We start from the raw sequence: 20,485 nt of genomic DNA, 5'->3' as shown, positions 1-20,485 counted from the left end.
GGGGGACGATGTCACCCAGCTGAGCGTCCTCCAGCATCGCTGCGGGGGGAGGCACAGCGCGGCTCTGGGGTGAAGTCTCCAGGGCAGAGGGAAATCCTTCGGGAGCAGAGGACTTTGCTGGTTTAAACCCCAGCCTGGAGGATGGAGAAGGCAGATTCCCAGGATATTTCGCAGCTGGGTGTTCACACTCCTGGAAATGCCTCTTTGACCCCGGGGAAATTCCCCCCTCCTGAAACTCAGCCAGAGCAGCGATGCCGAAGGAGAAAACGCAATGCCCAGAAGGAATAAAATACCTCCAGACCCACAAAATCTGGGTGCGGAGGGCTTGGGCTGACGGTTGGGATGAGACCCAGGTTGCCAGCGAGCCCGGTGCCCGCGGCGGCCGTGGCCTGCAGCGATGCTGCCTGCAAACATTGCCCAGCACCCGGGGAAGGTCAGGAAGCCCTCACTGCTCCTGCTGAAAGATTCACAGGCAGGAACAGCATCGCGTGCGTCAGTGATGGAGCGGGAACTTCACGCATACGTCAGTGATGGAGCAAGGACTTCACGCCTGTGCCCTGGGCTGGGGGAGAAACCGAGCCCGTTGGCTGCAGGGGGCTGAAGTCTGCCTCTTCCGTGTTGTTTCTGTTCATAATTTCAGGGGCAGCTGGGCATTTTTAGCTCCTTTTGGGCCCCATCCTGCTGGGCTGAGCAGGGTCCGGCTCGGGCACGCAGGCAGCGGGAGGGTGGGGGGACGCAGCATCTGACGTGAGCCCGTGGGAGCTGCTCCTGTCGGCTCCCGGCACCTGGCTTTACCCGGTTAGAACTTTCCCCAGCTCAAGCTGAATTTTTTCCAAGCCAAGCACTTGCTTTACGTTAATTATTTGGCTTACAGTAAGCAGCTGTGACCTTTTTCTGACAAAGTCCTCGCCCACCCCACATTTCAGACCAGGGGTCTGGATCCGGGCGGTGTGGTCCCCAGCCTAACTGCAGGGAATGTGCCCGTGCTCGGGAGATGCTCGGAGGGGAGCCCGGCGCCGTGACTCCATGTAGGATCCTGTTTAAATGTCAGAAGCCAGAGTTAAAATCAATAAATAGAGAGAACCAGCTGTGCTTGGGTGTCGGAGCTGCCTTTTGCTCGACTTCAAAGCTGAGAACTTGTTCCCCGGGTTTTCTGAAACCCGACGTCCTTCCTGCCCAGCGGGAAAGGAACTGGGGAGGCTGGAGGTCCTTTGAGTGCTGCTGCAGGGTGCTTTTCCCCGCTGGGTGGGCTGCCTGACACCCCCCGCGCCGGTTCATCGGCAGGGATCAGCACGGGGGTTTAACGCTTGCAACGGAGCAACAAATCCATCCCCACCGGCACGCGGATTGATCTCGGCGCTGGGGTATCGCCCGCCCAGCGCAGCCGACAGCTGTTCTGCATGGAGCTGGGACCGTCCCGGTGCTCAGACCTGCGTCCTGCCAGGGCTCGGGGGCTGCGGGGGGCCCGGCGTGGCTGCGGCAGCCGAGCTCCTCCAAGCCCGGCTTGAGAAACCTCGCGTCGGCGGCAGCGGGTGGCCGGGAGGCCGGCACAGAGGGAAGGCTGCCCCGCACTCAGCTCCAGATTTATTTATTTTTTTAAGATTCTTTCATATTTTGCACCTTCCAAAACCACAGAAAGCCTTCCTTACCTCTGCGCCACGTCAGGTAAATTATGTTATATTTAATTATTAGTTATCACAATCATTTGCCCTAATATTTTGCCTCATGTCCTGCACGCTCCCAGTGTTCCCCACGGCTCGATGAGTCGCGGCGCAGGGGAAACACAGTCGCTCCTGTTGAGGTAGCCAAACGCAGCCTGGCAGAAGGAGGAAAACAGGGTGCAAAAGCCCTTTATTTCAGAAAAACCACCCTGCCCCAGAAGCCCCGCTCGCCAGAGCTGAGCTGACGTACGGTGCCACCAGCAAAGGTGCTTCGGAACGCGGTCCTCTGGCTCAGGCAAGCGGAGGAGTCGAAGGGCTTGGGGCAAAATCCTTCTGGTGGGAACGGTGAAGTAAGGAGGGAAAATCCTGCCCTGTGGTTCAGTGGGAATCGCACCTCTCCGCGGCACGGGGCGGGCCGGGACCCGTGCTCACATGAGGAACACGAGGAAGAACTTCTTCCCTCTGAGGGTGACGGAGCCCTGGCCCAGGCTGCCCAGGGAGGCTGTGGAGTCTCCTTCTCTGGAGATATTCCAGCCCCGCCTGGACGCGGTGCTGTGCAGCCTGCTCTGGGTGACCCTGCTTGGGCAGGGGGTTGGGCTGGGTGACCCACAGAGGGCCCTTCCAACCCCGACCATGCTGGGATTCTGTGATTCACTGGTGCTGGGAAAGCCAACTCTCCATCTGTAGCTCTCCGGTGGGTAAAAGTCGGGTTGCGACAGCGCAGTTGCCAGCAGAATGGCAGAGGTCACTTCTGCACGCTGGGCTCTCGAATGGGTCCGTTCCAGCTGCTGGCGAGAGATGTTTTTCCACCAAATCAACTGGTTTTCAACACAGCTGGGTGACCTTACAAGCCGGAGTCCTGCCTGCCTTCGTCCACCTCCTCCAGCACCTGGGTTGGACGTTGGCACCTCGACCACCCAGACCCATCAGGGAGCCGTGGTCCTTCCTCCTGCAGCCCAGCAGCCAAAGCAGCACCGGGAGAGGTCCCCAGTGGCAGTGGCGAGAGAACGGCCCAATTTCCACGCCGTCGCCACAAAGATTATGCAGAGCCTTTGAATGTAGGGCTTCACGCGCTCTCCGGCGGCGCGCGGCCCCTGACGGCCCCGTTTCGGGGAGGCTGGCGCTGGTTTGCCACCCTGATTAGTCAGCGCTGCTAATTATAGACACGCTTTCCCTTCTCACAGCTCCTTCAAGCACTGTTGGAGTAACGGGGAACAACTGAAATAAGGCTCCGCGGAAAAGACGCCGGGATAAGCGCGGGGATGACTGTCTTGGGGGGTTTCAAGGCGACGAGCTCACAGGTTCGCTGGCTCGGCCGTGGGATGCTCTGGCAGGAGTGGGAGGTGGGGTGGGAAAAGCTCGTGCGATGCAGGGAGGTCATGACGTTTCCCCAAGGAAAAGAAATTAAATTGATTTTAATGCTTTGGGGGGGGGGGGGGGGAAGACGAGAATTGCATCACGTCTGTTTTATCAAACGTGTCCCAGGTGTGGTTTTATTCCGGTGATAATGGACAGTGGAGGATGCCCAGACGGGCTCCCCACACGGCCGTGGAGCCGGCGCAGCACCGGCGAAGCCCCACGGCACTGCCAGCTGTCGGCAACGGCGCGGGGCTCGCCGCGGAGCCCAGGGGGGCCGAACACCTCTGCCCGCTGACCCCCTTGCCTGCGGTTCTCGGGGCATTTCGGTTGCTGTTTGCAAAACCAACACATGGTGGGGAAAACGCCTCCGGGCCGCCCGCTTTTGTAGATCATTGGTGCTGTGGTTGTTCCTCTCGGTGAGCTCTGCAGCGCCCGTTACATCTGTCGAACAGCAGCCCTTGCGCGGATGTTCCAGCTGAACATGAGGAAGAACTTCTTCACCCTGAGGGTGACGGAGCCCTGGCCCAGGCTGCCCAGGGAGGCTGTGGAGTCTCCTTCTCTGGAGATATTCAAGACCTGCCTGGACAAGGTCCTCTACAGCCTGCTCTGGGTGACCCTGCTTGGGCAGGGGGTTGGACTAGATGACCCACAGAGGTCCCTGCCAACCCCGATCATTCTGTGATTCTGTGGTTACCAGTGGGCTCTGCCTTGGATGGCTGGGTCATTGGTGATCGACACCTCGTAACCCACCCAGGCGTTCATTAGCTCCCTCACAGGGCCTCCTAATCACGAGGAAGACCTAGTTCTAGAAACTTGCAGTGAAGAAAGCCAGAGACAGGGACAGAGATCCATCAGCTCCCAAGTTCATCTCCAGCCACGTGTTTTTTAACCAAAAAAGCCCAGTTTCTAAGGCAGGATGGGCCCCAGGTCGAGCCCTGCTGAGGGTTGGCAGCACCCAGTATCCCTGCGGGGCAGCGCCGGGGGATGACCAAGGGTGGAGTTTAGCCTTGATCTTCCTCCCAAGGGCCAAAACCCAAGGAGGAAGATGAGAAACGAAGATGAAGCCTTCTCCTTGCCGAGCGGCGTCCCCAGGTGAGGCTGGTGGCCTCTCGCTGCTGTCATTACAGCGTCAGGCTTTTGCTGGTGACTTGGGTTAGCTTTGATTTTGACTCCTCGCTATTGAGTCTGGAATTTAAATGTAGATAAAGCGTACTTAATATATTGTCAAAGCATTCTTGCAGGTGCCCAGGGAGCTCAGAAGTTGATATGCGCCTGTAAAAGGCAGATGCTCAGATGTTACAAACACGATGTGCAGTGGTGCATCCCCACAGACTCAGCGCCGCTTGCATCCGGGGCAGCTCTGGAGGCGGCGTGCCTCGGTTGAAAATGGCTGGATAATGTCCGGACGATGTCCGGATAATGTCATTTTTGTCACAGGTGCCTTAAGGTAGCTGTAATACTGCTGCCCGCCTGCCCCGTTACAGGCAATTTCCCATTTCAGACAGACAGGTGGACATAGAATCACTAAGGTTGGAAAAGACCTCTAAGATCTTCAGGTCCAACCACCACCCCAACACCACCATGCCTGCTAAACGATGTCCCCAAGTGCCACATCTACACGGTTTTTGAATCCCACGATGGGATGTAGGGAAAGCATCAGAGGGATCTGGACAGACTGGATGGATGGGCCGAGGCCAACTGTATGAGGTTCAACAAGGCCCAGTGCCAGGTCCTGCGCTTGGGTCACACCAACCCCATGCAACACTACGGGCTTGGGGAGGAGTGGCTGGAGAGCTGCCTGGTGGAAAAGGACCTTGGGGTGCTGGTCGACAGCCGGCTGAACACGAGCAAGCAGCATGCCCAGGTGGCCAAGGCGGCCAACGGCATCCTGGCTTGGATCAGGAATGGTGTGGGCAGCAGGAGCAGGGAGGGGATCATGCCCCTGTGCTGGGCACTGGTGAGGCTGCACCTCAAGTGCTGTGTTCAGTTTTGGGTCCCTCACTGCCAGAAGGACATGGAGGGGCTGGAGCGTGTCCAGAGAAGGGCAGCAAGGCTGGTGAGGGGTCTGGAGAACAAGTCTGATGAGGAGTGGCTGAGGGAGCTGGGGCTGTTCAGTCTGGAGAAGAGGAGGCTGAGGGGGGACCTTATCGGTCTCTACAGCTCCCTGACAGGAGGGTGTAGTGAGGAGGGGGTTGGTCTCTTCTCCCAGGTCACCAGCGACAGGATGAGAGGCAATGGCCTCCAGTTGCATCAGGGGAGGTTCAGATTGGATATTGGGAAAAGTTGCTTTACTGCAAGAGCAGTCAGGTATTGGACCAGGCTGCCCAGGGCAGTGGGGGAGTCCCCATCCCTGGAGGGGTTCAAAAGCCGTGTAGATGTGGCACTTCAGGGCATGGTTTAGCAGACATGGGGGTGTTGGGGTGATGGTTGGACTTGATGATCTCACAGGTCTTTTCCAACCTTTATGATTCTATGATTCATCCTGGGATTGTGCCAAACTTGTGGTGGGACGCTGAGGGGAGGAACTGAAGGTGAGGAAGGGAGGCAGCAGGATGGCTTGGGTCTGTCAGGGTCATTGTGGGGCCTGGGGATCAGCCCAGAGTGTTTCTCTGTGAGTGAGACTGCAGGAGGGGCTGGATGCTGGAGGGAGCGGGAGGTCCAAGCCGACCACCAGTGAGACCAGGGGGGCTGGGATCAGCAGAGACCCGCTGGGATGTTCTCATCTGTGCAAGAGGCAGCTACGGATGAAAGGATCCAAGGGCCAGACTGGGGCAACTGGGTGTCTGGGGGCACTTACTGGAGGGATGCACAGTGTGTCTGCGCGTGCCCTTGGCCCTGCTCAGCCTCGCTGCCAGCTGGACCTGGGGTTCTGGAGCTGTGGCATCCTCCCTTCTGCTGGGTAGGGGATGTGGCAGAGATGGTGGGGATAGCGGGGCCATCCCTGCTCAGACCAGTGGCTGCTGTGAGGCCTCATCTGGAGTACTCTGTCCAGTTCTGGGCTCCCCAGTTCAAGAAAGATGAGGAGCTACTGGAGAGAGTCCAGTGGAGGGCTATGAGGATGATGAGGGGACTGGAGCATCTCTCCTACGAGGAGAGGCTGAGGGAGCTGGGCTTGTTCAGCCTGGAGAAGAGAAGGCTGAGAGGGGACCTTAGAAATGCCTACAAATATCTGCAGGGTGAGGGTCAGGAGGACGGGGCCAGACTCTTTCCAGTGGTGCCCAGCGACAGGACAAGGGGCAACGGGCACAAACTGAAGCAGAGGAAGCTCCAGCTGAACATGAGGAAGAACTTCTTCCCTCTGAGGGTGACGGAGCCCTGGCCCAGGCTGCCCAGGGAGGCTGTGGAGTCTCCTTCTCTGGAGATATTCCAGACCCGCCTGGCCGCGGTGCTGTGCAGCCTGCTCTGGGTGACCCTGCTTGGGCAGGGGGTTGGGCTGGGTGACCCACAGAGGTCCCTGCCAGCCCCGACCATTCTGGGATTCTTTGATTCTGTGCTCCTGGCCCGTTGGCCTGGCTGGGCTGAGGCCGCCCGCACTCATCTCACCTCGGAGTCCCTGGGTGGGCTGCGTCCCCGCAGACCACCCCGCGCGACCATCGCGTCCCCGCTGCCGCAGCAGCTCGACGCAGCCCACCTTCCGCCCCGCCGACGGGAGCCGATCAGAGCTCCGCGGTGCGTAATGACCGGGAGCGGGAGCTGAATTCATTCAGCTCATCGCCACTCTGATTCCCTCCGCCCCTCTCCACGCCGCTCGTGTCACCCGGCGCACAACAGCGCTCGGTCACGCGGCCCCAGGTAGGTGACGATTCACGTCCCCTGGGACGGGGCTTGGCCTGATTAAGAACCCAGCTGCCTCTAACTGGGGCGATCGGCTTCAGCCAAAAGCACCGATATTCACCGAAATATCTCGGCGCGGCAGGAGCCGGGAGCCCTTCCCGGCACCGAGCTGGCTGCGCTGCAGCCTGGGAGAGAGACGGAGAGGAAGGAGCGAAGCCGGAGTGTTATGAAACCAGTAGGAAAAGGGGGAGAAGGTGTAGCTGAAACACTGCCGAGCATCCCCCCCATGGAGATCTGGCTCCTGAGCTGAATCACCGTCTGCGGCCGGACAAACAACCGCGTCTCGGGGATTTGTTCCTTTCCAGGCAGATCCTTGCTCAAACAGTCGGGAAGGAAGCCCTGGGGGGGGTGGGTGCTGCGGTGCGGGGAGGGGGACAGACTTCCGCACCCACTGGCCTCAGGAGGGTGGGTGCCGGGCTGGGCTGCCCACGTGAAGGTGTTGGTCCTCCTCACCCCGGCTTTTACACCGTGCGGGGCGAAGGCTCTGGAGTGCGAGATCTCCCCCGGGGGGGATGAATCTGCCCCAGCCTGGGTGCACGGGACCCCCCGAGCCCCCCGGCTGCTGGCTCCTCGGGGTGCACAGGCACCCACGCCGCTGTCCCAGCGCATCGCTCTCGAAGAGCGGAGCAGGCGAGCCACGCCACGCCGGATCAGACACCCCCGCACCCCTCCCTTCAGATCCCCGCGTCCCTCGGGCACGAGGGGTAAAAAATAACCCTCGCCCGGGGCCTGGCCGGTGCCCAAAGCCGCAGCCGCAGGACGCGGGTGCCCAGGGCCCGACCTTGGGGAGGCGGCGTCGGGAGAGCGGGTGAATGAGCGGCGCGGCGGGCGCGGGCGCGTGGCGGCGTGGCCGCGGGTGCGGAGCGGGGAGCCAGCCTTGTTGTTATGCCGATCACAGTGGCTCTGATTCACAGGCTCGGATCATGAATGCAAGCGAAGACTTTGACGTCAGAGCGGAGATTTATCAGCAGATCCAATGGGGCAGGAATATTAAGCGCCGAGTCGGTGCCAGCTCTCTGCCAACGTTATTAGCGACGCTCCGCGAGGGATGAGGCTTCACACCAAGGGCTGGAAGGACCGGGAAGGGAAAAAATAAAAGACGGGGGGGGGAAGCAAGCTGATCTTCGAGCGTTAAAGCCAAGGTAAAACGAGAAGCCACGGTGGTCTCGGCCACCCACCCAGGTTGGGCTGCATGCAGGAAGGGGCGATGCCGGTGGTGATGGGGGTGATGGGGGTGATGGGGGCGATGCCGGTGATGATGGGGGTGATGGGGGTGATGATGGGGGTGATGGGGGTGGTGGGGGTGATGGGGGTGATGCCAGTGATGATGGGGGTAATGGGGGTGATGCCGGTGATGGGGACCAGCAGCGGGCAGGACCCCCCCACCCCTCCACTCCCCGACCTTCACACCTTGCCTCCTTGGTCCCGGGGAGGGGGGGGATTTACTCTGCGACGGGGACCACACCGCGCCGAGCAGGATCCTGCAGCTGCCCGCAGCCGGCTGGGAGCATCTTGCACCAGTCTTTGTCAACGGGGGGGGGGAAGGAGGAAGGAGAAAGTTAACGCAGGCTGTCCCTTGCCGCTGCCTTCTCCTCAGCGGCTCCGCATACGTGCGAGGGCTGGCCTATTAATAGTATTTATTTTTACTCGCTGCGCGCAAAAATGAAAGGGCTGAGGGGGAGGAGGGGGGGGGCTTTGCGCTATAAATAGGCGGCGAAAGGTACCGGTGGCCCGGGGAGGGGAGGAGGACAGGGCTGGGGTGCGCAGTGGCTGCAGAGCCTGCGCGGGGCGATGGGGGCTGCTGCCGGCATCGGAGAGCTGAGTTGTGCCCGGCCTCAGCCCGCCGGGAGGAGCGGGAGCGAGCGGGGAGGCTTCCCCCTGGCGAGGGGGGCGTGCGGGGCGGGGGAGAACGGCGCAGCCCGGGGGGGGTGCGGGGGTGCGGGGGTGGGGCGGGTGTTCCTGCCCAGGGACGCTGCGGAAGGGCTGGGGGGAGGTGGAGGGGGATGCGCTCTGCGGCGGGCGGGGGCGGCCCGGGGCGGGGCGGGGGTCCCCGGAACGAGGTGCGGGGCTCGGGGCGGGGCGGGGGTCCCCGGAATCCAGTGCGGGGCTCGGCGCGGAGGTCCCCGGAACCCGATGCGGGGCTCGGTGCGGTGCGGAGGTCCCCGTAACCCGGTGAGGGGCGTAGGGAGGGGGTCCCCAGAACCCGGTTCGGGGCTCGGCGCGGGGCGGGGGTCCCCAGAACCCGATGCCGGGTGTGGGGCGGGGGTCCCCGGCACCCGGTGCGGGACTTGGGGCTGGGTTGGGGTCCCAGGAACCCGGTGCGGGGCTCGGAGCGGGGGTCCCCAGAACCTGGTTCGGAGCTCGGGGCTGGGGAGGGGTCCCCGGAACCCGGTGCGGGGCTCGGCGCGGGGGAGGGGTCCCCAGAACCCGGTGCAGGACGTGGGGCGGGGGTCCCCGGAACACGATGCTGGGCGGGGGGTCCCCGGACCCCGGTGCGGGGCTCGGCGCGGGGCTCGGCTGCTCTCCCCGCAGGCCGGTGCCCCTGACCGCTCCCCTCTCCCCCCCTTTCTCTCTCCCCAGCGATGCTGCTCGGCCCCGCCGCCATGGGCGAGCCGTGGCAGCCGCACCAGCAGCCGCACCATCATCATCCTCACCAGCAGCAGCAGCAGCAGCGGCTCCCGGGGTTCGGCAACGCCTCGGAGCCCAGCGCCTGGCCGGGGACCGCGGCTCCGGGCGGCGGGGCAGGGGGGCCCGGGGGGTCCGTGAGCCCCTGGGACATCGCCTTGTGCGCGACGGGGACGGCGGTGGCGGGGGAAAACGCGCTGGTGCTGGCCGTGCTCTTCTACACGCCGAGCCTGCGGGCCCCCATGTTCCTGCTGATCGGCAGCCTGGCCCTGGCCGATTTGCTGGCGGGGTTGGGGCTGGTGGCCAACTTCGGGGTGAGGTACCTGCTGCGGCCCCCCAGCGAGGCAGCGGAGCTGGGGGCGGCGGGGTTGCTGCTGGCCGCCTTCTCGGCCTCCGTCTGCAGCCTCCTGGCCATCACGGTGGACCGTTACCTGTCGCTCTACAACGCCTTGACCTACCACAGCGAGCGCACGCTGGGCTTCACCTGCGCCATGGTGCTGCTGATGTGGTCGCTGTGTCTGGGCGTCGGGTTGCTGCCTCTCCTGGGTTGGAACTGCCTGAGGGACCAGAGCGCCTGCAGCATCCTCCGGCCCGTCACCAAGGACAACGCGGCGGTGCTGGCCGTCACCTTCCTGCTCCTCTTCGCCCTCATGATGCAGCTCTACCTGCAGATCTGCAAGATCGCCTTCCGGCACGCCCAGCAGATCGCCGTGCAGCACCAGTTCATCGCCACGGCGCAGGCCACCTCCACCCGCAAAGGGCTCTCCACCCTCTCCCTCATCCTCGGCACCTTCGCCCTGTGCTGGATCCCCTTCGCCATCTACTCCCTGGTAGCCGATTCCAGCTACCCTGTGGTCTACACCTACTCCCTGGCGCTGCCGGCCACCTGCAACTCCCTCATCAACCCCATCATCTACGCCTTCCGCAACCCCGACATCCAGAAGTCGCTCTGGCTGGCCTGCTGCGGCTGCGTCCCCTCCACGTTCTCCTCCAGACCAAGGACATCCAGCGATGTGTGAGGACTGAGTGCGGAGCCGGGCGAGCTCCCTGGATCTCCTCCTCCTCCTCCTCCTCCTTTTCCCCTCTGTCGTTATTGTTTCCTACCGGGAGGAACCTCCCTGGCCAGCACATCTCGTTCCATGAAAAGATGGCCAAAAAAGAGAAGAAAGAAAAAAAAAAAGGAAAAGGGAAAAAGAAGGAGGAAAGAAAGAGAGAGAAGAATGATAATGGTTTCCTTTAGAAATGTTATTTTCTTACACATTTTATTTTTTATTTAAAAACACAAAACACCAAAAAAAAAAAGAAAGACGGGATCTCCGTACGATGGCGTTTGTCTCCTCTCGGGGTAAGGAGCCAGGGGAGCAGCGGGCTTGCCAACCCTGGCCGGGGGGCTTCCACCCCCCTGGGGGACACGTCCCACAAGTGGCGGCCGCCGGGAAGGCCACAGGAGCGGGGGTGGGGTGGGTGTTGGTTCCCCCCATGGTGGGGCTGGTCCCCACGCGTGAGGAGTTTGTGTGGGGTGGGCACCCCCCACCCCGGTCCCCCTAAAATCAGGTCTTGCAATGCTATGCAATAACTGGGGGGGGGGGGGGGGGGAGGACCACTCCGGCTCCGCAGGGGTGTCCGGAGGAGCGCAGGGAGCTGGGGGGGGGGGGACACCATGCCTCTCTGTTTCTATGTTGTTTGCAAAGCACTTTGAGAACCTGTGGGGTGAAAGGCACTTTAGGGTCTGGCCATTGGGTCGGGCTGTCGCAGGGATGGGGGGGACCCGGGAAATCCGTGTGTGTGTGTGTGTGTCCCCAAAAATAAAGGTGATGGTGGGCGGGGGGGCTCCCAGTGTGCAGGTGGCGAGGGCAGCGGGGGAGCCCAGCACCCCAAGGCTCCGGGAAGCTGAGGAAGGGCTCACCCGCCGGCTTTGGGGCCAAGGGGTGATGCGCTCCCCCAGCTGTGCTCCCTCCCACACCGATCATTTACACGGGGTGGGATTTTGATCTAAAGACAGAGATGGGCTTGCTGGGGTCCCCCAGAGGGAAGCCTCCGTAGTCACACGTGTTGCGCTGGATGCTACCAGCTCAACCCGCTTCGTTGGAGAAGCGACGGTACCCTCACATTCCTCTACTGCATCGTGTGCTTTGTGGTGTTCGTGAGACCATGATGAAGTGTCCTTTATCTTGTGCTTTCTTTTGGCCAAGAAGCGGAATAGCGCATTCCATTAAAAAAGCAACCAAGAAACCAAGCGACCTTCAGAGAGATGGCAGGGCTTGGGGTGAAGCATCTGGGGTGGCTTGGGGCAGAGGTGGTGGATGCTCGGCATGGGAACAGCTCCATGGTTGCAGCAGGAGCCCCTCCACCAGCTGAGCCTGGTGTCCCAAACATGCTGCTCTCCTGCAGAGAAAGATGCCGTGACCTCCAGCACCTGATACGCCCCTCTTCAAAGCAGGAGCTAGGTTCTGCCGCACCGTGGGCCAAGCAGCCGAAGGCACAACCCAACACAACCCAACAGCCCAGCCCAACCCAACCCAGCTGCCCAACCCAACACAACCCAGTGGCCCAACCCAACACAACCCAACGGCACAACCCGACACAACCCAACAGCCCAACTCAACAAAACCCAACGGCACAACCCAACCCAATCCAACGGCTCAACCCAACACAACCCAACCCAACCCAAAGGCACCCAACCCACAGCCTGCATACGCTGCAGTTTTGTGGAAGACGGAGAAGTTCTTGCTTTGTGAGGCTGTAGCGGGTACGAAGCCACTTTTGGGCTGGATGCAGGCACAACTGCATTTTCTTCTCTCGATCTGTGCAGTGAATTTCTCACTCCTCTGAGCAAAGGGCACATGAGCAAGCTATGAATCTCTGAAGTGTGCCTGGGGCTTGGACTTACTGTCTACCTGTGAAAGGTGGCCAGTCTCTCGGGGTTTTTTTTAATTTCCTTTCTCTTTTGAATACCTTGGGCAACAGGCAGTAGGCACAATATTGAATTGGAAAACATTTAAAAGTAAATATATATACAAGAAAGAGTAATATATATATAAACACCTTTCTCTGCTCATTTTACTTCTTCTGGTTTCTGTAAGTGCAGCCAGGTCCCTGCAGTTCCTCAGTTTGAAAACTCAAGACAGAGTTGGTTTAAACCGTTTTTGAAATTTTGCGGACATTTTGAAAATGTTTTTATACAACCCTATCTAGAAGACAGTGTTTGTTTCTCTGGGCAGCTCATTTTGTACCTTTAAATGAAATGCAGTATTAACTAATCAGCTCCAGAGAAACTTTGGCATGAAAAAAGCTGGATTTTCTTGGCTTTCCCATCAATTCCCTGCTGCTGAAGATTTTGATTTCAACAATGTTCTTTTCAGAGTATAGCTGTATGCTTGAAACTTGTCTCAGTTCGAGGGATCCATGGATCAGCTCTGATGAAGGCATACAAGGGTCAACGGAAAATAATTTTCCCCTGTGGCCCTCTGCAGCAGCAGGAGAAGGATTTGGGAGGAGAGGAGCTCAAGCCGAGGATGCAGTCCCTGCCAGCCAGCTGGGTGGGAGAGGAGGCAGAGATCCCCCCCACCGAAACGCTCCGTGCTTGCCCAAACACATTGACAGCAACTTTCTCAGAGCCAAACTCTGCGGCCGAAGTTCTGGTCCTTGAGCTAAGGAGACTTTTATTCTGCTGCACTGATCCAACTCAGAGTCCGTATCAAGATGTGGCACAAGTATGTTGCACGCTCAGATTTAGTATAAAACACGGATCTAATTTTTTTTCAAGTGATGGTCTTGGACCTCCCTCTTGGAAACTGTTAAAGGCGGCCATGGAAGTTGTTAAAAATGCTTGATAGGCTTCAGGAAAGCTCTCAAGAAATCTCCTCTAAAGAACATTTTGATAAATTGGCATTTCTGCAGTCTTTCCACTAAAAAATAAGGAAACGTGTTTTTTTCTAGGTGTTTTTTTCCTTTGCTGTTTTTCCTCTCCTTTTTTTTATCAGTGGAAAGAGTGGAGAACAAGTAGAAGTGAGGAAGAAGATAAGCAGGTACAAGTTCACCTGCCATGCACTGTGTTGTGGAAATCTCTGACCATTCCACCACATCTTTGCCTTGCTGGGGTTTGGGTGTTTTTTTTTAATAAAATCTTTTACTGGAAAACGTTTTGAGTGACAATGTTGGACATCAGTGAGGACGTTGGGTGTTGGAGCCTCCTTGTGTTGGACATCAGGAGAGCAAAGTTAAAACCTGAAGATCCTTACCAAGTTAGTAATGCTGTGTGCAGGGTGGGGATGCCATGGTGCTGGGTGTCCTGCAGCACTGGCTTTGGGACATGTTTAGTGCAGAAAACAGGGCCTGACTTTGCGTGAGGTTGTGTTGCTATGAACAAGGAGCAGCTCCTGTGAATGTAACGGTGTCACATGTGGTTGGGGCACCAGCGATAAGAGGAGCGCTGGAAAACAGAGAGGGTTTTCCAGCACATCTGGATCCATCCAGGATCCAGAACCTCTGCAAACGTGATGAAAAGAGCCACGCAGCCCCTGTCTAGCTCCTGGGCATCATGAGAAGGGCACAGAGCAACCAGAGTACGCCCCATCGTTCTCCATTTTCTGGTACTGAATGTGTTGGTATGACTTCTGCGGCTGGGATTCCTATGTCACAAGTCATTAGAAAAGTTGAGGTCTATAAAAGCCATTGATTTGATTATTGTGCTTTTCAGATGAGGTACAAGGGGACAGTGGTAGCTCTGCAAAGCACAAGCTCTTTAGCCAGTGGAAGCTTGCAGCTCTCCTTTGATGTATGGCCACTCCAGGTGGGAACTGGACCTGCTAGGAGAGGCCCGGTCAGCATTTACCTGGGAAGACCTCCGTGTCGTTGTCCTGGGGAAGGGCCCAGATCTTGCCACTGTACCTTCAAAAACTGAGCTTTGCAAACAGCTTTTGATAAAAGATGAAGGGCCAGAGCCTGGCCCTGCTTACACTCACATCGCTCCTGGACCCTGCAGGAGCTGGTCTAGATTTACAGCAGTAGAAACAAGCAGAAAATTGGTCCTGAGCAATTACACGAGGTATCTAATCAGCCCCGAACCTATGGCGGAGGAAATGAAGCCGCTTCTTACTTGGTTGATTTGTTTACAGGTTTCTGCTTGCCTTTGGCTTTTCTGCCATACGTTGGTGGCAAGCAGAGTATAGGTATGACACGCTTTCTGGGTCAGCGGTCGGCTGGTTTAGTCGAGGGGATGAGCAAAGGGCGAGGAGGGGAAAGAAGGAGAAAGCATTCCTCGAATGTACTGTGCAAAGGCCAGGGACACCACCGGCTAGGACGTAACCACAGCTGCACGGACACCCCAAGTCCCCTGAGAAGGGCTGGGGCTGGGTGTGAGCTTCTGCATTTGCAGCAAGCCCTTGTCCCTGTCCCAGCGCGTTTCAACTGAGAAATTAAAATAAATTGCTCATGAAATGTACAGACTCCACCAACAAAGTTGCTTAGGGTTTGTTTGGGGTTTTGTTCCTTTCCATTTTGTTCAGTTTGGGACTTTGGGCTGTGAAAACATCTCTTTGTAGCCAACCTCATTTTAGTACCCAGCAGTAAATTTCTCAAGGATCTCAGTCCTGATGTGGCAGCCACAATTTGTTAATCTCAAACAACGAGTTTTAACTGAACTTTGAATAAAACCCCAAGAAACCATTACTGTTCTCAGGAGGTGATGACGTACCTCTTTCTTGCAGAAGCATCAAATTTGGGGTGGGGAGGTCTTTGAAAAGCTGTCCATCTTGGCAATCACTTGTATTGATGTGTACTGACCAGCATCGACAACGCACGTAATTGTTAACAATTAATTAACCGTTCACTTCTAATTGTCAGGAATAATTGTTCAACGCACATGGTATTTCCTTGTAACTCCTTTCGTTCACGCGCAACCTTTCCCCTCGGCGAGGCGGTCGTGCCGCCGTACAGCTGATGGCTTTGCTCATACCATCGGTACCTTTTCTGTTAACCGTGCCGTTGCCTACTGCAGAACCCCCCGAGAGCCGCTCTTCCCGCTGTCCCTGCAGCCCCGGGAGCGGAGCCTTCCCATTCCCGTTGGACAACTGCGCAGTACAAAGCGTTGTAGAGATAAAATGGATTTCCAGTAGAGGAGATAAAATGGATTTCCAGTAGAGAAGAAGACCCAAATCAGAACGGATGGCCCAAAGCTCTTTTCTCCTTGACTTTGAGGGATGTGAATAAATTGCCTCCAGCTCCAAGGGTGATAGTTGCCTTCACCGATTCTGCTCGGTGTAATTGTGTCTAAACCCAGGTTATTCCTTCCCAATTTGAGCACGCGGCAGCGGGCAGGACGCTGGATGTTGGACAGCACATCGTGTCTATAGGCACTGAAATCACAAGCACAGGTTTATGACCTTCTTGAAGGATCTGGGAGTTGGAAAACTTCTGGTTTGCCCAGGGAAAGCTCTTTATTTTTTCCGACCAGGCGGTATCTGGCTAGGGGTGAGAGGTGGTGCTGGCCGCTGCCGGCGGGGCAGGCGTCCCTTGGAGTCTGCTGCAGCCCTTCGTCCCCGTTCCCAGTCCTGCGCTCGTCTGGTCTGCTTCCCAGGAATGAGGCCATTTCAGAGCAAATAAAACAGCAACTTATTTTGATGTCAGTGTTTTCATTAGTCTTTTAGCTTGACCGGGAAAGTTGATCTCAAAGAAAAATGTACAGTTATCATTCAGTAATGGTTAAATCAAGCCCCTTCAATGCACTTTATGAACGAGTGAAAACAAATCAATGCTGTTATTGCACTGTATCTCTATGGTGTATAATATTATACATTCATCTGTAAGAGTAACTTATTTTTATTACTGTAAATAAAACTGTTGAAGTGATTTGTCAAGAGGATATCCAAAAATAGGGGGAGGGGGTGTTAGAAATTAAAACATTTGAAGATCTGGGCTCCTGTCCCAGGTACGTGCCACGCTGTGCGTGTCTGTGTTTTTATTCCAGCCGAGGCGAGCCTTGTACAGGTTCCTGCTTTCCCTCACCCGGGGTCTGCGTTTCCGCTTGGATTGCGACGAGCTGGTTGAGGCTGAGAACTGCCTGAGACAGCGATGGTGCGGGCTGGGAAGGAGCAGCTCCTGCCGCTCAGAGCCTCCACGGAAAGGATGGAGGCTTCTCCATCAGCCAGCCAGTCCAATCACCCAGGCGGCCAGCGATTAAATACCCATGGGAATGAATGGATCTCTGAGAGTCGGGCTCTCCGAATGAGGGGTTACAGAGACATCGCAGCTTTCTGCCGCTCCTCCCGTGCCCCTGACAGAGACGGGAGAATCGCAGGGCCGATAACTCACAGCAAAGGGACCCAGCGAGGGCAAGCTGACAAAAAGCCGAACCCAGGTCTACTTTAACCTCTTAAAATCTTTATTTTATTTTTTTTTTTAATTACCACATGCATAAAGTGTCAACAGTTTGGGATTAGGATGACATTTTTTTGAACAAATGTAGTTACAAGCAGTGCTTCGGATCGTTCCAGGTTTCCTCTCTACGCTGTACAGAAGAAAGCTCGCGTCGCGACCGACGTAGTCCCTACCTTTCCGTCATCGTGTCACGACAGGCAGAACCCACAACACTGGGGAGAAATACACTTGTTCACACGTAGCAACTGGGTACAGTAGATAGATACAGGCAGCAACATCTACTCACCTACTGACTAAGTGCACATGGTTAAAAGACCCCATTAGACAGTGAACATCTCCTTCTTCATTAATGTCAACTCTATAATAATGGAAATCAAATCATGGCCTGTAATGGGTGACCCTCCCAGGGGAGAGATGCCTGTCTTCTGTCAGCTGCTCCTACCAAATGACAAGTCGAAAGAAATATTGGTAATACTTCTGCCGGTATTAAAAAACGGTATTAAAATGCCGAGCACTCCGGGAAGCCAACTGCAAGGTGCCAATGGGCTGGCACCTCATTGTCCCCACCGTGCCACCGCTGCAGAGCTGGAGCCAGCCTCCATAAAGCCCTAGCTCCAGGCTCTATCTGTGAACGGCCGGTGACAGAAGAGGAGAAAACTGCTTTTCAAACGCTCGGCTCAACCTGGCCGCTCACAGATGCTCTATTTTAGGAGGATCGGTTGCCCCAGTGCCCCACGGGGTCTTCCTAGCTTGTAGCTGCTGAGTTTGGGTGGTGCAGAGGGCTTTTGGGGGTGTTTGAAGTTCTCCCAGCCCTATCGGTCTAGCCTTGATCCCTGGGCTGCCGGGTGCAGGGCACAGGAGATGATCCTTGCCTGCCTTCGGTGCTCCCCAAAACACCGTTCCCGCAGCGCCCAGTCTCACCCAGAGGTGCTCCTGCTCCTACTCACTCTGAAGGCAATGGAAACCCGGCAGCGAGGTGGCTCCTGTCCTGCCACAGCCGCTGGCATTGCCCCAACAGCCCTGGGCTGGGGCAGGAGGAGGAGGAGGAAGGCTCTCCAGCCTGCATGCTCGTCCCACAGTGGCAGCAATGGAGCAAAACCCCCAGCTCACGCAGGTCCCACAGCGAAGTGGTGCCAGGGTTTGTCCCCTCCCCGCAGCCCTGCGGGCTGTCCCCATCCAAGTCTTCCTTTGGTTGGCCAAGATCAGAGCAAAAGCTGCTCCCAAAACTATCCCTGCAGAGCCACGGGTGCAGAACCCCGTGCGCAGGGAAGGAGGAATCCCAGCGGATACCTCGGGGTCTGGGCAGGTCGAGGTTTCCACCCAGGTGAGGACAGGCTGTGGATCAGAAATGCTCGGAAACGCTCTGCGCTTCCCCAGCTCGGGGAGCCCACCCACCCTGTGAAGCCCGACGCTCCTTGGCCACGCAATGGGGACCTCCAGAAAAGGCACTTGTGTCGGTGAGGAGCTGCCACGCCGCTGCTCTCCCGACGGGAACACCGGACCCGAGCCCCCCACGTGACACGGCAGAGCCGAACGCCGAGGGGACGGCATTCGGCTTCAGCATCAACCCAACCTCACGCCAGGGATATCCTGGTTCCCCCGGGCAAGTCAAGCAGCCCCAAAATGAACAAAGTCTACTAAGATGAGGAGCCATCAGCCCCGAAACGCTCCCAAAAATGCATTTCAGGGAAAAAAGTTTCTTTTTGGTGGGGGTTTTCTTTCTTTTTCCTAACCTGCTCTGATCTGAGATGAAAGGCACCACAAAGAGAGGCTCCATTTGTGGAACACTGGCCAGAACTAAAGGCAGACCTGAAACATCTCAGTATAAAAATAACTTTGGTGGTGGTGGTGAAGGGGGGGTGTTGATGCTCATAACTATGATTTTTGGAGAGCTGGCAGCCAAAGCTGCACCTGCGGCTAATGGGAAATCAGCAGCTCCTCAGCATGCAACATGGTCATGTCAGTGGGCTCAAAATCCACTTTGTTTCTCACAGGAGAATTTTATGGTTGATTTTTTCATGGCAAGAAGTGTCTTTCTTTGGAGTAAGCGTTCCCAGCTGAGGAATCAGGCATACACCAGCACTGGGAACAGGTGAGAATCAATGGGATTTGAAACACTTGAGCTGAGGTGGGGCCTTCAGAGACAAAAGCACCTGCTACAGCAGCAGGAGACCTATCTCATTATTGCACCATGGGCTGGTGTGCTGCTTGCTCTGGTCTTAAACACTGGTTTCTTCAGAACTGATTTTTGAAAGTGGTTATAGTGACAACTACTCCATTTTTTTGGTGGCTAGCCTGGAAGCAACACTGGGTCTGACCTTCCCTCAAGGTCCAGAGGAAGGAGACAGAACAGATTTTCCTTCTGGAAGTCCCATGTAAGTTGTTTATTTTTTTAGTTCTGGGGAGGGGTGGTTGTTTAATTTTGGATTCCTCCACTGTGCTACCCCAAATCAAAGAATAACTCTTTAAGTTGTTCACCTTAATGTACGAACATGGCTTACATGCTGTGGTCTGCAGACCATGAATGGTCTGGAGGAGCAGGTTGATGGAGCTGCTGCCTTCTAACTACTGAAATACAGCAGTAGCAGCTGTGGGTTCTGGTTTTCTGCAGTTAATTCACATGCTTCCCTCTGAGGTGTTTATTTTGCAGCGTGTTTTATGTTCATTGTATTTGAGGGTCAACACCAAAATTGGAAGAGGGGCTAAGGGAGAACACAAGCAGGCGGCCCTGGCTTTGGGCAATGCTTTGGGGCTGTAAGCCCCTGGGACAGATCCACAAGTAGCAGTGCTGAGGCCTGGAGGAGGGGACAAGATAGAACTGAAAATGTGCCAGGTTGGAAGAGATAGCCTGTGGGCACCTCCACCATCTCCTGGCCCAGCACAGGGCCATGGGCAGTGCTCCTCTCCGGTGTTTCTCAAAGCCCTCCCACGGCAGAGCCTCTGTGACCTGTTTCAGAGTTTCTCCATCCTTATCTCAAGAAAGCTTTCCCCGAGATCCAACTCGGCTCCTTTCTGCCACAGCTCAACCCCATGCCTTGCACTTCAGTCCAACACGCACGTGGAGAATGGGTTTATTCTCCCCATCACAGCTTTGCACAGGGTTTTACTGCACAGAGTGGCAGGAGCATAACCAACCTAAAATGGCAGGTTATTTCCTTTCTATTTTATTGCTTCCTCTCTGTACAATTAACACTTTCTACACAGTGAAGTGTTAGAGCTACCAGTGGGCTGGAAGTCCCCCAGGGCCAACCCAGTCCCATGGTGTTGCCATGGTGGGAGCGCTGTGTGGGGAAAGGCTCCTTTCACACCCCCCGGGCTCACAAGCTCCCAAACACGACGGCCAACAGCAGATTTAAGCCTGTTCCTGCTAAGAGCAGAAGGCTGCAGAGAGACCTCTGGGTGCTGCTCTGAAGGTGGCACCCGTGGGAAGAGATCTATGAGGAGGGATGCCTATGGGAGGGTGAAGCATCAGTGATCTACCATCAGGTAGTGCTATGGAGACATCTGTGGCCTCAGGGTCCTGTACCAATGTAAGACAGATCTTAATATTGATAATGTCACATCAAGATTGCCTTCAGGGGACATGGTGGCCAAGCATGACCCAGCCAGGTCTTGCCTGGGGATTTCCC

The 20,485-nt window shown here is 56.8% G+C and overlaps 1 protein-coding gene across 3 annotated transcripts; it reads left to right on the top strand.

Annotated features, from left to right (window-relative positions):
* The first annotated feature begins 6,742 nt into the window (after nucleotides 1–6,742).
* Nucleotides 6,743–11,036, top strand: LOC104338512 (G-protein coupled receptor 12). 3 transcript variants are annotated; one of them, XM_075435492.1, is made up of 3 exons: nucleotides 6,743–6,812; nucleotides 7,769–7,996; nucleotides 9,435–11,036. In XM_075435492.1, the coding sequence occupies exon 3, from the start codon at nucleotides 9,437–9,439 to the stop codon at nucleotides 10,496–10,498; it is 1,062 nt and encodes a 353-aa protein (XP_075291607.1). In that variant the 5' UTR covers nucleotides 6,743–6,812; nucleotides 7,769–7,996; nucleotides 9,435–9,436; the 3' UTR covers nucleotides 10,499–11,036. The 3 variants fall into 3 exon arrangements, with proteins under 3 accessions (XP_075291607.1, XP_075291606.1, XP_075291609.1); XM_075435491.1 differs by lacking the exon at nucleotides 6,743–6,812 and having other exon boundaries at nucleotides 7,341–7,996; XM_075435494.1 differs by lacking the exons at nucleotides 6,743–6,812; nucleotides 7,769–7,996 and adding an exon at nucleotides 8,956–9,026.
* Nucleotides 11,037–20,485: the final 9,449 nt, after the last annotated feature.

The sequence above is a fragment of the Opisthocomus hoazin genome, chromosome 14 (genome assembly GCF_030867145.1).
Source record: "Opisthocomus hoazin isolate bOpiHoa1 chromosome 14, bOpiHoa1.hap1, whole genome shotgun sequence".
Classification (NCBI taxonomy): domain Eukaryota; kingdom Metazoa; phylum Chordata; class Aves; order Opisthocomiformes; family Opisthocomidae; genus Opisthocomus; species Opisthocomus hoazin.
This window is presented reverse-complemented; position numbering and strand designations above follow the sequence as displayed.

Coding starts and splice junctions, on each gene's coding strand:
- LOC104338512 (XM_075435492.1), top strand. CDS start 9,437: ATGCTGCTCGGCCCCGCCGCCATGGGCGAGCCGTGGCAGCCGCACCAG.